The 20,450-nt window shown below is 33.6% G+C and overlaps 3 protein-coding genes across 3 annotated transcripts; 2 read left to right on the top strand and 1 right to left on the bottom strand.

Annotated features, from left to right (window-relative positions):
- Window positions 1-5,914: 5,914 nt before the first annotated feature.
- Window positions 5,915-6,766, bottom strand: LOC147807630 (uncharacterized). The gene has a single exon (XM_087166727.1). The coding sequence runs from the start codon at window positions 6,764-6,766 to the stop codon at window positions 5,915-5,917; it is 852 nt and encodes a 283-aa protein (XP_087022853.1).
- A 4,866-nt stretch (window positions 6,767-11,632) lies between these two features.
- LOC147807629 (uncharacterized) lies at window positions 11,633-12,868 on the top strand. Its single transcript, XM_087166726.1, has one exon. The coding sequence runs from the start codon at window positions 11,633-11,635 to the stop codon at window positions 12,866-12,868; it is 1,236 nt and encodes a 411-aa protein (XP_087022852.1).
- Window positions 12,869-13,921: 1,053 nt separating this feature from the next.
- On the top strand, window positions 13,922-15,398 carry LOC147807628 (uncharacterized). Its single transcript, XM_087165460.1, has one exon. It carries the CDS (start codon window positions 14,458-14,460, stop codon window positions 14,980-14,982), a length of 525 nt encoding a protein of 174 aa, XP_087021586.1. The 5' UTR covers window positions 13,922-14,457; the 3' UTR covers window positions 14,983-15,398.
- Window positions 15,399-20,450: the final 5,052 nt, after the last annotated feature.

The following is a 20,450-nucleotide window of genomic DNA, read 5'->3' as shown; positions in this document are numbered from 1 at the left end:
TACTGAGCGAAAGAAATATGTCCTCGGCTTTATCACCCATGACGTATATGAGAGCATCCACTTGCTCCTAATCTGTTTTTGTTATTAGTCCAGAAGCAGTTCGGAAACGTAAAAATCTTTGTTTCCATTTAGGCCATTCCGAAGGAATCGAAAAAGGAAATGATTCTGGCGGCGTTATGTGATATGCAGCTGATGTCATGATGCAATTTTGGAATATCGAAGGAGAGTCAAACTTACTGCGTTAATTTGTTTTCTTTTTTACCGCTGCCACCATGTGTTGTTATGTATTATTCAGTATATCTTAAATAAATGAGCAGGATCTAGCATCTCGCAGACACATTTAATAACAACTTAACGAGATACACAAACACAAACTAAAACTTAACATAAATGTAAACTGAAACTAAAACTAAACAGTTAACACACAGTTACAGTTAATCTGGCTGATGCCACAGAAATTGGCACAGCTTCTGGCCAACGCGTAAACCTGTCTATCATAGTTAAGCAATAATTATTACCATTTGATGGTGGGAGTGGACCTATGATACAGAGTTGGCCGTTGATTACAGTAATCGATTACAACTGTAATTGATAATTACAGCCATGTAATCAATTACTTGTAATCACGATTACAAGTAATCAATTACTTGTAATCGTGATTACAACTTTCAAAAAATTTTGATTACAGCTGTAATCATGATTACAATTTTGATTACAGTAATCAATTACTTGTAATCACGATTACAAGTAATCAATTACTTGTAATCGTGATTACAACTTTCAAAAAATTTTGATTACAGCTGTAATCATGATTACAATTTTGATTACAGTAATCAATTACTTGTAATCATGATTACAAGTAATTGCGATTACAAGTAATCACAACAAAAACGATTACAAGTAATTGTGATTACTTGTAATCAAACTATACGATTACAAGTTATTACGATTGTATACTATAGTCAAATTTTTTATGTAAGTATTCATGTGTTTACATATTTTTATGTACATAGAATGTACGCACGCATGAACGTACAATTTGCGATTCCTATACATGCAATGTATGCACAAACGTTGTTTGTACGTACAATATTCATAATTATATTGTAATATACTTAATGCAATGCGCATATGCTTAGTACATATAATTATGCATTTATGATACATGTATGCATGTATGTTAGTTTGTACAAAAAGGCAATGTTTTGTATCTTTGTATACATATACAATGTATGTATGAACGTATATGAAAATAATGTTTATGCGTTTGCATGCTTTTATGTACTTAAGTGCATATATTGTATAAATTTACGATAATAGCACGTATATACAATGTACGTTAGTATATAAAATTGTACGTATTTGCGTACAATATGTAAAAATATTATTTAAAGGTACAATATATGCACATAGTTGCGTAAATAAAATGTGTACATGTATACATGCATATTTATATGTACATCGATATATGTGCACGCAAAGTATGTACTTATGTACAACTTATGTATGTACTTGTATAACTACATACTTTGTTAATACTTATGCGCATGTAATGCATGGATGTACAAAAAAATAGTTATATGCACAATGTATGCATGTGCATACAACGTATACATGTACATAATTACAAGTAATGTACAAATACGTGAGTACATTTAAATATATGTAATTACAATATACACATACATTGTGCATACATTAAAAAAATTTATATGAGTAAAGTTATTAAAATTTGTTTTAAAATTATTCTAAGGTATATGAAACTCGACCTCATATTTTTTAGAAAGCAAACGATAATTTTATTTGGAATTTCTAAATATGAATTCAACACATAAAATTTACCGTTTTTCTTACCATTTAAAAAATTTCTATGAATCATGCATTATGTTATAAAAAAAAAAAATCTGTATTGTCAAACATTTCATGAAAATACCTGAAAATAATTTTTTATTCAGAGAATTTCAAAATGATATAGAACAATTAAAGCTGAAAACTAAATTTAAATATCGTTTGATTTTGTCATTTAACTTGCTTGAGTCATTAAAAGTTAACTTACATGCATTTTATTTATTGCATTGTACACATATTTAGACATAAATGTAATGTACATATGTATACGTGTAATGTATGTACGCATGTACAATGTATGTACATGCATTCATGTATTGTACGTGCATATATAGTACATATGGATATGCATACATGGAACATACGTGTATTGTACATGTGTGGATACATTCATTGGACATATATACATTGCACCATATGCATAGATAGGGATAGCATGCATGTACACATGTAAAATTTGTACGAAAGAATTATGTCCAATATATTTATGCACATACGTACTGTATATGTACACACATATGTACATTATATGAATTTATATGTTCATTTCATCATATGTACATTATATGAATATACATCTGTACGCTATATGTATATACATCTGTACGCTATATGTATATACATCTGTACAATATATGCATCTCAAATGTGTGTATGTACGTACGTTATGCATGTCAAATGCATGTATGAATGAATATATGTGAAATATAAATACGCCCAATGTACGTACAATAGTTCACAAATGTATTATGCATATTTGGATACTTACATTGAGCATGAACATATTATGTACAAGTACATAAATACACTGGACATGCATATCATTTACATGTATACATACATATATTGTACATCCTACAGATATACCTATATTGTACATGCATACATATATTGTACTGTTCATAAATAAATTGCACATACATGCATTGGACATACATTGTACAGACAATGTATGTATGTTCGTACAAACACAAGTACTTGTATATACATGCGTACATGAGCATAGATATACATTTTACATACACAAATATTTGCATAAAATGCATATATTCATTGTGTATAAATGTACATGCCTACATTGTTTGCACATACATACGTAATTATTATCTATATACATACGTACATATATTTTATACCTACAATATAAGTGTATGTACATGTGTGTGATACTAAAATGTCTGAACATATGCACTAGATAAAATCATATATACATACATTTCAGTTACATTCATTTGTACGTATACAAATACGTACAAAATGCAGTACATGTTAATACGTGCAAAATGTATCATTATAAATTACATTCTACTATCTACTGTAAAATATAATCATTTCTAAGAATACAATAGTCTTGTAATCGTGTAATTAGATTACATGTAATCATAATTACATGTAATCAAATTACATGTAATCAAATTACATGTAATCAAATTACATGTAATCAAATTACATATAATCAAATTACATGTAATCAAATTACATGTAATCATATATTTTGATTACTTGTAATCTTAATTACTTGTAATCGTTTTTGTTGTGATTACTTGTAATCGCAATTACTTGGAATCATGATTACAAGTAATTGATTACTGTAATCAAAATTGTAATCATGATTACAGCTGTAATCAAAATTTTTTGAAAATTGTAATCATGATTACAAGTAATTGATTACTGTAATCGACTCTGTAATCATGATTACAGCTGTAATCAAACTTTGTAATCACGATTACAAGTAATTGATTACTGTAATCAATATTGTAATCATGATTACAGCTGTAATCAAAATTTTTGAAAATTGTAATCATGATTACAAGTAATTGATTACTGTAATCAAAAAATGTAATCGATTACATTTTTGGCCAACTCTGCTATGATATCAATATGTACGTGATCAAACCTCTGTGATTGGTCTTTGAAATCACTTAAAGGGGCTTTTGTGTGTCGAATTATTTTTGATTTTTGACACGGTATGCAGTGTCTAGCCCATGTTGTGCAATCTTTTCCTATAGAAGGCCAGACAAATCTTGCGCGAATTAATTTTGAAGTTCCACGTATTCCTGGGTGTGATATATTATGTAACGAATCAAAAACTTGTTTTCGAAATTGTTTGGGAATATACGGTCTCGTTCGATTGTTGCTAACGTCACAATAAAGGGGATGCGAGCAATTAGGTAACGATATCTTTTTTAATTGTAAACCCTGAGAATTTTCAATTAATTGTTTCAATTCGGGGTCGTTATCTTGCGAAAGAGCGATTTCGACATAATCAATTGGAGAAGGCAATGTGATAACATTTATTCGAGAAAGGGCGTCGGCAGTGATATTTTCGGATCCTTTTATATGAAGGATGTTGGTAGTGAACTGCGAGATGAAATCCAATTGCCTACACTGCCTAGGAGAACCTTTGTCGGAGCGTTGCTGAAACGCATACGTTAGCGGCTTGTGGTCCGTTAGGATTAAAAAATTTCTACCCTCCAGCATATGTCGGAAGTGTTTAATCACGCTGTATGCTCCGAGTAATTCACGATCGTATGCACTATATTTGCATTCGGTAGGTGAAAGTTTTCGTGAAAAGAAAGAAAGTGGTTGCATTTTATTTGAAACATTCTGAAGCAAGACTCCACCTATAGCATAATCGGAGGCGTCGACTTGCAATATTAAATCGGCATCCGCTTTAGGATGAGCTAAGAGAGTAGCGTTTGCTAACAATTCTTTACATTTTTCAAATTCCCCTAATGCTTCATCGCTCCAGTTGATTTCTCTTTTATCGTTACGTTTGGAACCTTTCAAATAATTGTTAAGATTGCTCGTCGAAAATAATTCAAAAGGCCTAAAAATCGTCTTAAATCCCTAACAGTTTTAGGACATGGATAGTTAATTATGGGTTCAACTTTTTCGGGCAATGGTTTCGTACCGTCTTTTGAAATTAGATGACCTAAAAATGAGAGTTCAGGTACTCCAAAAACGCATTTAGATGTTTGTATCGTTAAACCATATTTATTTAACTGTTCAAATACTGCTCTTACATGTTTTTTATGCTGTTCATTATTTTTGCTAAAAATTAAAATATCGTCTAAATAGACATAACAAAATGAAAAATCACCCAGAATTTCGTTCATAAATCGCTGGAAAGTCTGTGCGGCTCCACAGAGGCCAAAATTTAAACGAGGAAATTCAAGAAGTCCGAAAGGTGTACAAACAGCAGTTTTTTGGATATGATCGGGGTGTACTGGAACATTAAAGTAGGCACGAACTATATCAAGTTTTGTAAAGATCGTGCTACCGTCAAGAGCATTAGAAAAATCTTGTATATGTGGAATCGGATAACGGTCAGGTACCGTTTGAGCATTTAATCTGCGATAGTCCCCAACCGGACGAATACTGCCTGAACTTTTTGAAACCACATGAAGTGGTGAAGACCAAGGAGATTTTGATGGTTGGCTAATGCCTTGATCCATCATGAACTGAAGTTCTTTTTTTACTGCTTCATACATTTTAGGGTTTAGTCGTCGTGGTTTGCTGTGAACAGGCGGACCGGTTGTTTCAATGAAATGTACTGTACTATGTTTTATTGGCTTTACTCCGGCTGTTAATTTCGTTAATTCGGGATATTCCGCAAGCATTTCATGATAAAATGAGTCACCGGAGATAAGTTTAACAGAAAAATAATTTTGAGAATTTGAAACTATTCCCGGTTGCGAAAATTTAGTGATGTTATCTATTAACTTCTGTCTCTTAAGGTCTATTAAAAGATCAAAATTTTGTAGGAAATCTGCTCCTATTATAGGGATGGGCACGTTGGCTATCAAAAATTTCCAAGTAAAATTTCGCCTAAGACCTAAATCTACAGTTAACAATTTCGCTCCATATGTATTAATTTTAGTATCATTGGCCGCAAACAATTGAAGAGGATCAGGTTTTAAGTTTTTTTGATTTTTGGGAGGGGGAATAGAAGAGACGTCGGAACCCGAGTCAATTAAAAATTTTAGATGAGTTTTTTTGTCATACACGTGCAAACGACAGGAGCGTGCGACTGTCGCCGAGAAATTTCGATCGACAGTCGCTATTACAAGTTTTCCTGACCGGTAGTTTTTGGAAAGGAGCAGGGTTCACGACATTTGTGTGCTTTTTTACCGAATCGCGAGTGATAAAAACAGTATTCGCCCTCACGCTCGGTAGATCGGCTGCGGGAGGGAAAACGGTTTCGGGAAGAGCTCCGGCGATAATGGGGTTTGTTTACCCCCCTCGACATTCTTTCAACCTGTTTGCTTAAAGCAGCAATCTCATTTTTAAGCTCCTGAATTTCGTTTAATGAGGAAAAGGAATTGTTATTGCGATATTTGTCCTGTTTGAGGGTTTGTTGTACCGCGAACACACCACTGTTAGATGGCGTGGCTCTCACTTCTGAAATTTTGTCTGCCATCTCCGCCAACTTGTCTAGAGATTCGGAACTTATTGACAAAATGGCTTGTATTTCTGAGGGCAGTCGTTGGAGCCACAGAGTTTTTAGAAAATCATCAGTAATGGATCTCCCGCCTAATTCCCTCATTTTACGCAGCAGATGGGAAGGTTTATCCTCTCCTAAATGCATCTCTGAAATAAGCCGACGTATTTGTTCGTTCGTTGAATCTGAAAATTCTGCGATTAATCGTTTTTTAAGTGTATCGTACTTGTCAGTGGCAGGAGGTTCCAATAAAATATCCGATACCGCGGCTAAGGTTTCTGGGTCGATTGCAGCAATTAAGTGGTTGTACTTTGTAACATCTTTAGTTATTTTCGCGAGCTCAAAATTGCTTTCTACTTGAATGAACCATATTTTGATTCTGTTTTTCCATAGCGGGGGAAGTTTCACTGACACGTGGGATACCTGAGATTCTATGGCCACAGCATTATCGTTCTGATTATCGGTCTCGGGCATATTGATTAAATTTGTTAAAAGAAATACGATAAGGGAATACTAACAAATGCACTATCAATAATACAATAATAAAATATGTGAGTAATACGGCAATAAGAGGAAAATAACTTTAAAATAATATTTAAAAATAGTAAAATTTAACTAAATAACTTTTAGAATATTTTAAAGAAACAAATGACCAATCACAGAGTTCTAAAAAAAGTTTGATCACATACCTTGATTTTGCTGAGTTGAAACCACGTGGAAATCCCATTGGAGAAAAAAAAATAGCAAAATAAATTCGCGAAATATTAAAAACTAGTGGGCTGCTCCCCCTGCTCGCTAACGCTCGTCAACCCCCGAAAATTGCTACGCAATGTTATATGGTTTGCTTCGCAAATCAAGCTCGCTTCGCTCGCTACTAACTAAGGTACATTGCAAATGCACAAAATTCTAAGAATTCAAAACAATCATTCAAATCCATATAACAACTTTTTTTTCTAAAAAAAAATCTTTTAGTAAAAATCATCTTTTTAGTAAATACTGAGTCCTTAAAATAAATTTGAATTCAAATAAATGACATGTAATTGGGTATAATATGAAAAAAACACAACTACTTCGATTTAGTAGGAGCAACATATGACGCAATGCTAAACGAACGGAATTTAGTTGTTGTTTATTTAGTTATTGTTATTAGTAGTTGTTGTTATTTGTTTTAGTTGTTGTTGTTTATTTAGTTGTATTTAGTTTCAATAACTTTTCTTTATAATGTAATAAAATCTGGCGAGCAGCTATTTAAACGATCGAACACTTCGTTTGTTTATTTGTGGCTTGAAGTTAGGCTCGCAGAAAATGCCGTTCATGGGTTAAATTTAGTAGGAACAACACAACCTGTGACGTAGGCTATATTATACCCAATTCGTTAAATCTATTAGAAATGTGCTATAGTATAAAATCTTAAGATAAAATTTCTAAAACTGATATCTCTTTAAAAAGGTTAAAATTTCGGTTATAATTAAATCTATTAAAAATTGAAATAAGTAAATTGCAATGGAAAAACCTGCATAAACAAATAAATTCTAGTAAAACAAATAAATTCGTGATATAAATCAAAAATTGTCAAATAAATTCGTAATACATAAATTCGTGAAAAAAAAAACGCTTTCGACAAAAAACTAAAATTCGCGATCGCAACGCTCGAGTACGCCGTCTAGCGGGAGCCTGTAAATATCGGACATTAATTTATCACGTTTTCATTTAGTTCCATCAAAGTCATTGACTGAATCAGACGCCATTTTTTAGCAGCAAATAAGAAACAAAATTTCCCTAAGGAAAAGGCCGAAGAACTTGAAAAAAATCTCCAGAATATTAGTAAATCTTTCAGGAACAGAACACGCCAAACATTTGAAGAAAAATTCCTCAGTAATTTTTAATTTCTATTATCAACAAACTTGCAACTGATGACTTCCGATTTCGGATACTGTTACAGATGTGTGTATTAAGGTAAAATGCATTTCTTCTTTCTTCAATTCATTACGAAAAGTGAAGTCAACATTGCTTTCGTCATTCCAGTGAATAAATATGAATTCAGAACATACAGAATTGTAATAGTTATAGCATATTCTTCTTCGTTATAGAATAGTATATATTTCTGTATCCATATAATTCGGAAAACAACAATAAAAAATTATCCAAGTTACTTGAAATAGTGTCATTTGTGCTGATTCTTAATTAATTTAAATCGTTTTCTTGGTAAGTTTTTTTTAATTTTGAAAGAATAAGTTCAACTAGAATTCAGCTATTCTGTTTATAGCTACATATTCAAATTCATATCAATTATAAAATTTTGCTGTGTAGTATGTTATCTAAAAGTAATGAAGGTATAAACTATGTATCTATTATTTGAGAATAAAGTTTTCAAACAAGAAACTTATCATTTTGGAATTCTCCGGGAATCACAAATCAGGTAAGTGCAATGATTTTTACAATAAAAAATTTGCTTGTAAATATTTTTTTTTCATTTGATGATGGTTCTCTACAGAATGGTTTTTTACGTCTGATTAAGAACTATAAGAATAATAAAAAAAGAAACAATATGAAAGTTTTTATTTCAATGTTAAGAATTCTTAAAATCGTTTTTTTTATCCTAAGAATTCTTTATTTTCCGTTTTTTAGTTTATAATTTTTTGATAAAAATTGTTCTCAAAATACTTTTGAAAAATTAAATGGTATAACATTATGTGTTTATGTATACTTCTTGTATATTCCAATGTTTGAAATAATATGATTCAGAAAAGTATGGAATAAAAATTCGGTACTTACATATTAACGCCACCGCCGCTACAGATTTGGCGGTTTTTAAGTGCCGCCAATCTACACTTAAAATTTTTGCGACAATTCATAAAATAAAACACTTTATTTAAAATCAAAATAGTTAATCGGATTTCGGTGGAAAATGAGCCGATATAGAGTTTAGCATAGATTCAAAACAATCATATCGCCATATGAACTCTGATAAATAAGATTCCAAATGAAATAACATTTCCAAAACGTACGTTTACCAAGATAAAGTTTTATGTTGTGGGAATTGGTACATTTTCGTTTTTTCGGTAAAATATTTCCCTCCTGAAAAAATAAAAGTGCATCTTGTTTTGTTTTTGGCAAATCCCAAAGACGAATATTCGTAGCACTAAAAATGGCGACAAAAAAGAATTGTTTTTTTTTTTTTTTGTTTTTGTTTCGTCAGCATTCTTTATTTTACGTTTCTTAGTTTCTAAATAATGATTTTTATTGAAACTTGAAATTTTTTGATAAAAATTGTTGTCAAAAAACGTTGTTTACAAAATTAAATTTCATAAAATTATGTATACTTTTTGTTCATTTTAATTTTTGAACTAATATGATTCTTAAAACTATAGAATGTAAAGTTTAAATGGGCCTTTCATGTTATATCATTAAATTTAGTAATACTATTTCTCGGGCATTAGGTATACATATTTATACTCTTATAAGAATATACATATTTTTTTCTGTTAATGTACAAATATTTTTCCGATGTGTTTTGGATGTTCCTTCTCTAATAAAAAGAGATACCATTTTGTTTTCGGTTGTACAAGAAAGAAGATCAAGCATTTTTCTTTTTTAAATTTAATAAGCCACATTAAAGAAGGAACGTTGCAATGCTACACGCTACATTAACGACGTCTCCAGAGTAACTGAATGACGGTTCATATAGAAATCGCAGGTAAGCGTCTCATACAACAACGTCCCCTATAGTTCGTTGCGATCGCGAATAGAGATCTATCGACAAAGACTTCTGCCTAGCTTATGCTCTCCCTGGTTATTTCAGTTTCCGTTTTTAAAAGCGCTATATGTTGAGCCATCTTAGCTAGATTTGGCATGTGACATTTTTACCGGCAATTATTGGTCTATTTTCTAGCGTTGCCATTCGGGGAGTTGTAATGAGGCTTTTTTTATCGCCGTGTAAGAGAAATATATATATAGATTTTGAAGAGCAATTATAAGAAAAAAATTACATGGCTGGTCTTTGCACATTTTAGGAGATTAAAATAGATTAAGTTCGTTAAGCCGGGTCACCAGTTCAGTGCGCGTGGTTAGGCCACATGCACTGAGATAAATTAAAGTAAAATAATTTACGTTTTCGCTAAAAAGAAAAGAAATAATTAACTAATAAATAAAATATTGTAAAATTAAAATGCCAGCCATAAAATAACAATTAACAACATTTAATAAAAAATAAGAAGATTAAATAAATGCTACATAAAAAGCCTGGCCGAAAATGCCAGGAGAAGAAAATACTACATATGCACAACGATGGAGGAAAAACAGTCACTGTACTGCAGGGAGAGAAAAAAATTTTCTGCTTGGGTTGTCATAACTAATAGAGGAACTCGCCAAATGGGAGAGCGGGTTCCCAGAAAATGTTCGTTAATCGCTACACTGGCGCAGGTCGCTGCAATGCCTTTCCTTCTGATCACAAAACCAGGTTTTAGTTAGCGCATCGGTCATTCCCGTTTTGCCCATAAACTTTTACTGAAATTCGAACCTGCATCTAATTTTTCTCTATGTCGTAATGACAATAGTTAAACATATTTTAACAGACTGTAAATTATTCAAACATTCCTGATCTTTTATTCTTTCTTGGTGACCCTAGGCATCACAATTTCACCCGGTTTATTCAAACTACAGGACTGTATCCATTTCTTTAAAAAATAATAAATCAAACAATAACTCATGAACCTAGTATCTGGCGCAGTATAGCCGTTTCTGGCTTTTGCATCCAAAAACTGCAACTAACCCCAAAAACTATTAAGACATAAATATTTTCAGTGGACCTTTCTATCAAGGGTCATTCAAAAATCTTTGAAGTAAGACTATTTTCTTAAATTTCAAACGTCAAAGGTTATTTCGGCCACTAATGAGACACAAAGGCATATATTTCTCCGAATACATACTAAAGAATAATGCTTAATAAATCAGCATATGTGTGGTGTACACTTGAGCAATTTTAAAATTGACCTTGATGTAGCAAGAAACAGATATTTTGTTTAATTTTCAAGGTCAGTAACTGCTTATCCCAAACCTAGAAAAGTATAAACTTTTCTGGAAAAGAAGTCTTCACAATATATTGGAACAAAATGAATCTACAGATGTGGTGATATTTATTAACATCTTGTTTTAACTGTAACTGTGCTTGATTTTCAATTGTTTTACTATTTATGTTTATAAGTACGTAGTCCTCAGCGGCTAGCCTAATTTTGCTAATTAAAGCTTTATTAAGTTATTATGTCTGCCTAAATTGATTATCACAACAATTTAATTAGCAAAATTATATTCTGATAAATGTGAGTACTGGTATTCATCGTCATGGAAAATTTTCTGAAACCGGAACGTTTCGACTTCGACCCCACGTGTGCTAACGCTGAAAATAAGTGGCTACATTGGAAGAAAACTTTCGAAAACTTTTTGTCAAAGGTGCCTAATCTTGCTGAAGATAATAAACTCCCACTCCTAATTAATTATGTATCAGCAAATGTTTTCCAGTCAATAAGTGAAGCCACCAGCTACTCGGCCGCTATCTCTGCTTTGGATGCACTCTACGTAGTAAAGAGGAATGAAATTTTCGCTCGTCATTGCTTGGCCTCAAGAAACCAACTATCTAATGAAACTGTTAACGAATTTCTTCAAGTTTTAAAGCAACTAAGTAAAAACTGTAACTTCACACAAGTCTCGGCTGAAACTTATAAAAATGAGTATATGCGTGATGCTTTCATTAGAGGGTTGCGGAATACCCGCATTAGAGAGCGTCTGCTCGAAAATACAACAATCACTTTAGACAATGCAGTCAACCAAGCCCGTGCTCTTGAACTGGCTGAAGCTCATTCTGCTTCATATCTCACTAACTCACAACCTATGCCTTCTGCTGCACTAGACTGTACTGATGATGCTTTTGAAAAAGAAACCCTTGCAGCAATTCCTCGTGGATCATGTTTTTTCTGTGGTAATAGTGATAATCATATACGAAGTAACTGTCCGGCTAGAAACAGTGTTTGTCATTCGTGTGGAAAAAAAGGTCACTATCAACGTGTGTGTAGAGCGAAAACTCGGCATAAAATAAATACTACTGCCTCTGCTCATCTAATTGCTTCTGTGTCGCCAGCCCCTGGTTGTCTCCAAAAATCCCTCACATTTGTTACAGTAAATAGTGTAAAATTGGTTGCTCTAATAGACACTGGGAGTTCACTCAGTTTCTTAAACTATAAACATGTTGAGAAATGCAATCTTCAACTGAAGTCATACTCTGGTACTATCACTATGGCCAACTCTGCTGTTACCTCAAGTGTGGTTGGGCGTGCAACTGTAACTCTTGACCTTCTAGATCACAAGTATGAACAGATTGAAGTACTGGTTATGAAGAATTTATGTGCTGACTTTCTGATTGGTCATGACATTCTTAAACTCCATTCCTCCTTAGTCATCAATTTTGACGGCAACAAGTCGCCCCTCCAAATTTGCTCATTAGCTGTTGCTAAAATTCAACCTGTATCATTGTTTTCTAACCTGACGCCTGATTGCAAACTAAGTCAAGACGTCTCCCTCTAGAAGATCAAGGGTTTATTACCTCAGAGATACAAAAACTCATTGAAGAAGAGGTCATCGAGCCCAGCAACTCTCCTTGGAGAGCACAAGCTTTTGTGGTGAAAGGTGAAAACAAAAAATCTAGGATGGTCATCGATTACTCTCAAACAATCAACAAATTTACAATGTTAGATGCTTATCCTCTACCTAAAATTGAGGAACTCATATCTAAGGTTGCTACCTACCAAGTGTTCAGTAAAATAGACTTAAGAAATGCATATCATCAGCTCCCGATTTTGGATTCTGAAAAACACATGACTGCTTTTGAGGCAGACGGAAAGCTTTTTCAGTTTAAACGTGTCCCTTTTGGAGTTACCAATGGTGTGGCATGCTTTCAAAGAACAATTGATAAAATTGTACGAGAAGAAGGTCTTACAGATACCTACCCTTACTTAGATGATGTGACTGTTTGTGGTACAAACCAACAGGAACATGATGAAAATCTTGCAAGGTTCAAATCTGCTGCAATCAAGTTTAATCTTACACTAAATGAAGAAAAATGTAACTACTCTTCTCAATCTATATCCCTACTTGGTTACATAATTGAGAATAAAAATATTAAACCTGATCCAGAACGTCTGAAGCCACTCTTAAGTCTACCTGTCCCTAAAGATACTGCTTCATTGCAACGTGCTCTGGGAATGTTCGCCCATCATGGAAGTTGGATCCCTTCTTTCTCAAAAAAAATTCGTCCCCTCTTGGCTTGCAACTCTTTCCCTTTATCTCAGGAAGCTACCACAGCCTTCCAGTCAGTAAAAGATGATGTAGCCAATGCATCTCTTGCTGCAATAGAAAATGACATTCCATTTCGTGTAGAAACTGATGCTTCTGACTTTGCCATTGGGGCAACATTGAGCCAAGCTGGTCGCCCTATAGCCTTTTTTTCACGTACCCTAAATCAATCAGAGCAAAGACATTCATCTATTGAAAAAGAAGCATATGCCATAGTGGAATCTCTGAAGTATTGGCGGCATTACCTTATAGGGAGACACTTTGAAGTGTTTACCGACCAACGCTCAGGCTCTTTTATGTTTAATCAACAACACAATAGCAAAATAAAAAATGAGAAGATACTGCGATGGCGTCTTGAGCTTGCCTGCTTCAAATTTGATATTGTCTACCGCCCAGGAAGCAAGAATTCGACTGCTGATGCTTTGTCCAGAGTGTCCGCATCTATTGTCCCTCAGGTTTCTGACCTTAAAGACCTCCACTTTTCTCTTTGTCACCCAGGTGTTACCAGAATGTTCCACTGATTCCGTTCTAAAAATTTACCTTACTCAATCACTGATGTGAGAGCTACTGTCAACAATTGCCACATCTGCAGAGAACTGAAACCAAAATTTATCAAAAACTCTGGAGTCCTCATCAAAGCAACCTCAGCGTTTGAAAGACTCAACTTAGATTTTAAAGGCCCCTTACCATCCTCTTCTAAACATCGATTTCTTTTGACAATTGTTGATGAATACTCCAGATTCCCATTTGCTTTTCCGTGCTCCGATATCTCAACTTCAACTGTCATCTCCTGTTTGCAGACTCTCTTCTATCTTTTTGGAATGCCTGCATATATCCACTCAGACAGGGGCACTTCTTTCATGTCTCACGAACTAAAATCATACCTGACAGCTCAAGGAATTGCTACCAGCCGAACAACAGCCTATCATCCAGCGGGTAATGGCCAGGTCGAGAGATACAATGGCATAATTTGGAAAACTATTGAGCTGGCTCTTAAATCTGAAGGGCTTCCAACAAATCAATGGCAAGCCATGCTACAACCTGCTCTCCACTCGATTAGATCATTACTATGTACTGCCACTAATGAGACCCCTCATGAAAGAATGTTTGCACATCCGAGACGCTCCCACACTGGCTGCTCTCTACCTACATGGCTCACCATTCCTGGCCCAATTCTAATGAAAAACCACAATCGTAGTAATAAGTATCAGCCCATGGTTCAAGAAGTGGAGCTGTTGGAGGCTAATCCGGGATATGCTCATGTCAGGTTACCTGACGGCAGGGAAACTACTGTTAATGTCCGTCACCTGGCTCCTAGAGGGTTACTTCCTGAAAAAGGCCCTTGATGCAGATATGCTAGCAACCCCTCTACTAAAAACCCCACTTGCTGACAGCTCCCACGAGGCTACTGATGATCAACTTTTGGAATCCTCACTTGATGAGACCTGTTCTTCGGAAAACACTGACTCATTTTTGAGACCAAAACAGGAAGAGACTTTGCCTCCTACTACATCCAGAATACGAAGACCACCTGCTTATCTTTCAGACTTTGTTACTGACTGATTCAAGTCACTCCCTGAACTCTTAAAATAGCTCGGGGTGAATGTGGTGATATTTATTAACATCTTGTTTTAACTGTAACTGTGCTTGATTTTCAATTGTTTTACTATTTATGTTTATAAGTACGTAGTCCTCAGCGGCTAGCCTAATTTTGCTAATTAAAGCTTTATTAAGTTATTATGTCTGCCTAAATTGATTATCACAACAACAGATTTATTGTTATTGATTCAAATTTCATATAATACAGCTGTAAACTTTAATGCCCGTTCCTGAATAATTGAACTTTGAAATAGTAATAGAAAAGCTGTAAATTGTTTAAATAAAATGTGATTTAGACGTATACGAATATCTGAAATTAACAGTCCTTCCTCTCCCCCAATAAGTGTTAACTTCTATTATGAATTTACTGAAAGGGAGGGTGGAAATATAATCGCTTTTATTTATAAGCAAATGATATGTTTCTGGTGTAATTTTTTTCGGAGAATCGAATGAAATCACAAGTCGATATATTCAGTAATTAAGAAGTTTGTTAAATTTTATATAGTTAAAAAGCAAATTCTGACTCCTACATATGGATTGCATTGCTATACAGGTCAGTGAGGTGTGGATTTCACTATTGTTTTTAATCAATTGCTGGAAATAATTGAGTTCGGAATAATTATAAAAGGTGTGCGTATAACAAATACCCTTATGAACTTTTTTGCACGTACTAACTTAAAGATTTCCTAACTTTTAAACTGTTCACTGAACAGAAGTGTTCATATCCTTTCCTTAATAATACAATGAAATGAATTCCTCACTTTCATAAATAGCACATGAAGCATAAATATGTAGTAGGCTTTGATTCTATGTAAAACTCAAGCGAATTCTTAACTATTTAACATGGTTGTGATTTCATTCGATTCAGCATTAAAAATTACTACCAACACATTACATCACTTTGGTATGACATCAAATAGTATGTTAATCTTGTTTGTATTCTCCCCTCTGTAAATTCTAGATACAGACCTCCGGGGAAGTTGTTAACATTAAATATTCATATTGGACTTTTAAGTCAATTAAAAGTTCTTTCTTAACTCTTTCGGCATTCTGCAACTCAGGAACGGACCTCAAATCTCATCACCATATTATATTAATATTGAGTCAGAAACCATAGATCTGTGAGATGATTATATTTCTGCTATACTCAAGACCAGGGGCGGATTAAGTGTACGCGGGGCCCTAGGCCATTCAAATTTTTGGGGGCCCTTAGCTTACATTTTTTTCTCGTATATTTTTTACTTATTCAAATCTAAAAGTATTTATATATTTTTTCATTTAAGAAAGCATATGTAAAATAAAAATAAATAATAATAAATTAATTTTTACTTTATTTTATTAAATTAGAACTGAAAAATCATTGTTTTTCTTAATTTTTTAAAATTTATTTTCAAAAAATCCATTTTAAGGGGGCCCCAGGCCATGGTCTAGTCTGGCCTAATGGATAATCCGGCCCTGCTCAAGAGTGCCTCAATACAGGCACTCTACTCAAGACTTCTTTTCTAGCAAAGTTTCATACTTGTCTAGTTACGGCAAAAAAATTGCCCAAAATTTCAATTCCTTGCTACTTTAAAGTCAGTCTTAGGATTTCGTCCAATGTATGTACACCCCACATATATAATAACAGTGGTCGTTTTCAATTTTCATTGCCATTTCTAAAACAATTTTTCTATTAAAAGAAGAAGAAAAAAGATTGCATTAAGTAATTTAAGACGTTTGTAAAAGATTGTATTAAGTAAGACGTTTGTATTTACGTCGCACTAGAGCTTTGAGACATCCCTGAGTAGGGCCGGATTAAGAACCTCAGAGGCCCTAAGCACTTACATTTTTGGATGCTCCTTAAATGTAATTAAGAAGATCAATGCAAATAAAAAAAATTATTTCTCTTAAATAATACTAAAATAAGTTTACAAAAATATATAAATTTATATGGATGGGTGGTCTAATGTAAACAATAACAAGCGTCCTTTAACCGGAAGAAATTTAGAAAATTTCCGGTGTATCCCTCCGCTTATGTTATGACTACGAGGCGATGCGTGAACAAGCCTAATATTCTATGCAGTTTTGTTATTGTAATTTGGATTCAAATCTAAACATAATTGTACCATTCATGAGAGCTTTCAGAAATGTATTAATTCTCAGAGGTCGTAAGGCCAAAAAAAAAAAATTTGGAAAGTTAATATCTCATTGTGAATAATTCTTAAGGTTTGCCATGTTTTGTATTTTATCCCTTATTTGTCTACATTTGAATAAAATGTCGCCAAAAATATCTTTAAAAATATCTTTTTAAGATAGCTTAATTAGAAAATATTCTAATGATTATAATATTAATATGATAATGCTAAAGTTTAAAGGCTGAAAGAAAGAACTCGGTACATGTGAAATACTGCAAAAGATATGATGCAATAATATGATGGCGCGTTTTTTCAATCTGTGGCTTAAAAATATATCGGAAGCAGTAACCCGGAAGTCTTGAAAGAGCAATTTTACCACTAGCGCCACCACCCTTAGCTTTACGCGATCACCCATCCATTACTGAAAAATTTAACACTTTTTGCAGAGAATCTGGTAGAAATCAAAAATTTTCAATTAGCTCTTTGAAAGTTTTTCAAGACTAATCACGTATTCTTCGATTTTAGGAGCAATACTAAAATAATTTCAAATTCCTGGTGTTTCATTAAAAAAAAAAAAAATTCCTGACCCCCCAAGCTATTTTCGAATATGCTTTTTAAATTTTTGCAAAAATTATTTTCACTGTGGGTGTCAAGTTAATATTCATGTAAAAAAAAATTATTGAACTTTAAGCAATTTTTATGGAGAATACAAAAGCTTAGTTCAGTATATAAACGAAATTAATAAACAATAAAAATAACAAGCAATTCTTTTTTTTTATCTCTTAGAATGTTGAGAAACCTGTGAAAGTTCTCCATGAATTTATAAAATATTTCTTATTATCTACGGCTTTTATTATTCTTGTTATTAACGGAATTATTTCGCTTTTTTTGAAAACGGTTTATTTGCCCTCCTTTGAAAAACGTAGTATTTGAAATTTTGTTTTACATTATTATTTCACTTATAACAATCAATCAAAAACATTCTATACATTTAATATGGTTAATGTAAAACAAATTAAAGTTTGAATTAACAATAAATTTAATTTATAATTAAACCGTTATATGTTACTTCCCTTTGATTTCACATTTGTGAAAATTAACAACAGAAAGTGAGTTTCGTATATAGTGTGATTATTTAATAACACACGATATGCTTTTATATTGAATTGTATTGAACACTAATTTTACTGTAAACTCACATATAGTCTAAGAAGCAGCTTAACGAGAGAAAAAAAAATCTATCAGTATTATTTATTTTTATTGTCTGTCTGGTCACAGCGCGGTAAAGGCTTAAACTAAACGCAAATATTTTAAATGATTGTAATAAGTGACAGACCATATACAAACGACAGGAAATTTAGTTTTACTTAATTAGAAAAGTTGCCTTTTTTCACTATTATACAAGATTTGCAAGTTAAACTTAATCAGTTAAACTTAAAGAACAACTGTGAAATATCTTAGGTTCATGCTAGGAGTAGTATGGGAAAGGATGAGAAACATTCATAAGGTTTCGTTTTTTATTACATTTAACATTATGCATTTCTATCGGCTGCGCTGTCAACAACCGGCAAGCTACACGCATTGATTCATAGATGTTCTGGGCTGTTGCCAGTTGGCATACATAACTATTGCAAAACATTCACAAGTGGAAGTTGCAGTATATAACAATCCCTCTCTTCTTAAAAAAAATGAATAAAATTATTCACAATTCAATTGCTAATAAGATTTCACAGTTAAGCATACATATTACAATAAACAGCAATTATAATTTGAGCCATTTTCTTGAAATTGATGGAACATTTAAGCTTAAGGTAAAGAAGTAAAATCATAGAAATTACAACAAAAACAAAATTTAAAGTTCAGAAATAAATATAAATAATTAAAGTCTACTAGTCCAATTTTTTGGAGGCTTCCTGGGACGCATAGAACGCCTCAAGGGTAGAGGTGAGGGAACTAAACCCGGTGGTTCCTCTTGTATAACTGTTGAATCAGGGCGCGGTGTCACATTTGGGACCTGTAGTGGTAATGCTGCAGATTCGCTTGGCTCTGAGATTCAGTCAGAAGCCATTGGGGAATATGAGCAATCAACATTCCTCAAGCGCAGTTGGTCGTTGTGTCGAATCACTTTTCCATCGGATAAGGATACTTCAGACATGACATGTACTTTGGGAGAAGTCACTTCTCCAGGAATCCATTTTGGACCACGCCCGTAATTCCTACACCAAACTTGGTCCTGGGACCGAAACTTGGGATCATAATCTACCCGAGAATCACTCTCTGGTTTTAGCAAATCTAAACGGCTCCTCATTGGACGATTGAACATGGCCACGGAAGATGCTACTCCAGTCACCGAATTTGGCGTGAGACGATAGTAAAAAAGAAATTTATCTAGTCTCTCTTGAAAGGAACCACTTTTATTCTTCCTCATTGCATCTTTCATGAAACGAACAGCTCGTTCCGCTATTCCATTCGACTGCGGGTGGTAAGGTGCTGTTCGCACATGGGTTATGCCATTTTTACAAAGGAAACCAGAAAATTCATCACTGGTAAATGAAGTTCCATTATCACTTACCATTGTTCTCGGAAGTCAAAATCTCCCAAAGATTGAACGTAACGCAACAATAGTTGTAGTTGAAGATGCCGAAGCAATAGGAATAGCTTCCAACCACTTGGTGGCAGCATCAACAACTAAAAGGATCAAACGATTTTCAAATGGTCCTGCATGGTCGATATGTATCCTGCTCCAGGGATCATTTGTAAAAGGCCAGGGCGCCACAGTAGATGGAGGTACTGCAGCTTCAACTTGGCAGAGAAGACAGGATTTCACCAGTTCTTGGATGTCCTTATCCATGTTTGGCCACCAAACAGACTGTCGAGCCAGAGCCTTTACAGCACATATACCTTGATGACTTCCATGAAGCTCAGAGAGAACATACTTTCTGAATTTTTGAGGCACAAAAATCCTACCACCACGAAAAATTAGACCATCTTCCACAGACAGTTCTGCACGACACAACCAGAAAGGCCGTATTTCTTCAGTAACAGTCTTAGGCCAACCTTGAAGTATATACTTTTCACTTGCGCCAAAACATGATCTGATT

The sequence above is a fragment of the Parasteatoda tepidariorum genome, chromosome 6 (genome assembly GCF_982258835.1).
Source record: "Parasteatoda tepidariorum strain Cologne lab strain chromosome 6, Ptep-v5.0, whole genome shotgun sequence".
Classification (NCBI taxonomy): Eukaryota; Metazoa; Arthropoda; class Arachnida; order Araneae; family Theridiidae; genus Parasteatoda; species Parasteatoda tepidariorum.
Note: the sequence above shows the minus strand (reverse complement) of the source record. Positions and strands in the feature narration are given on the sequence as shown.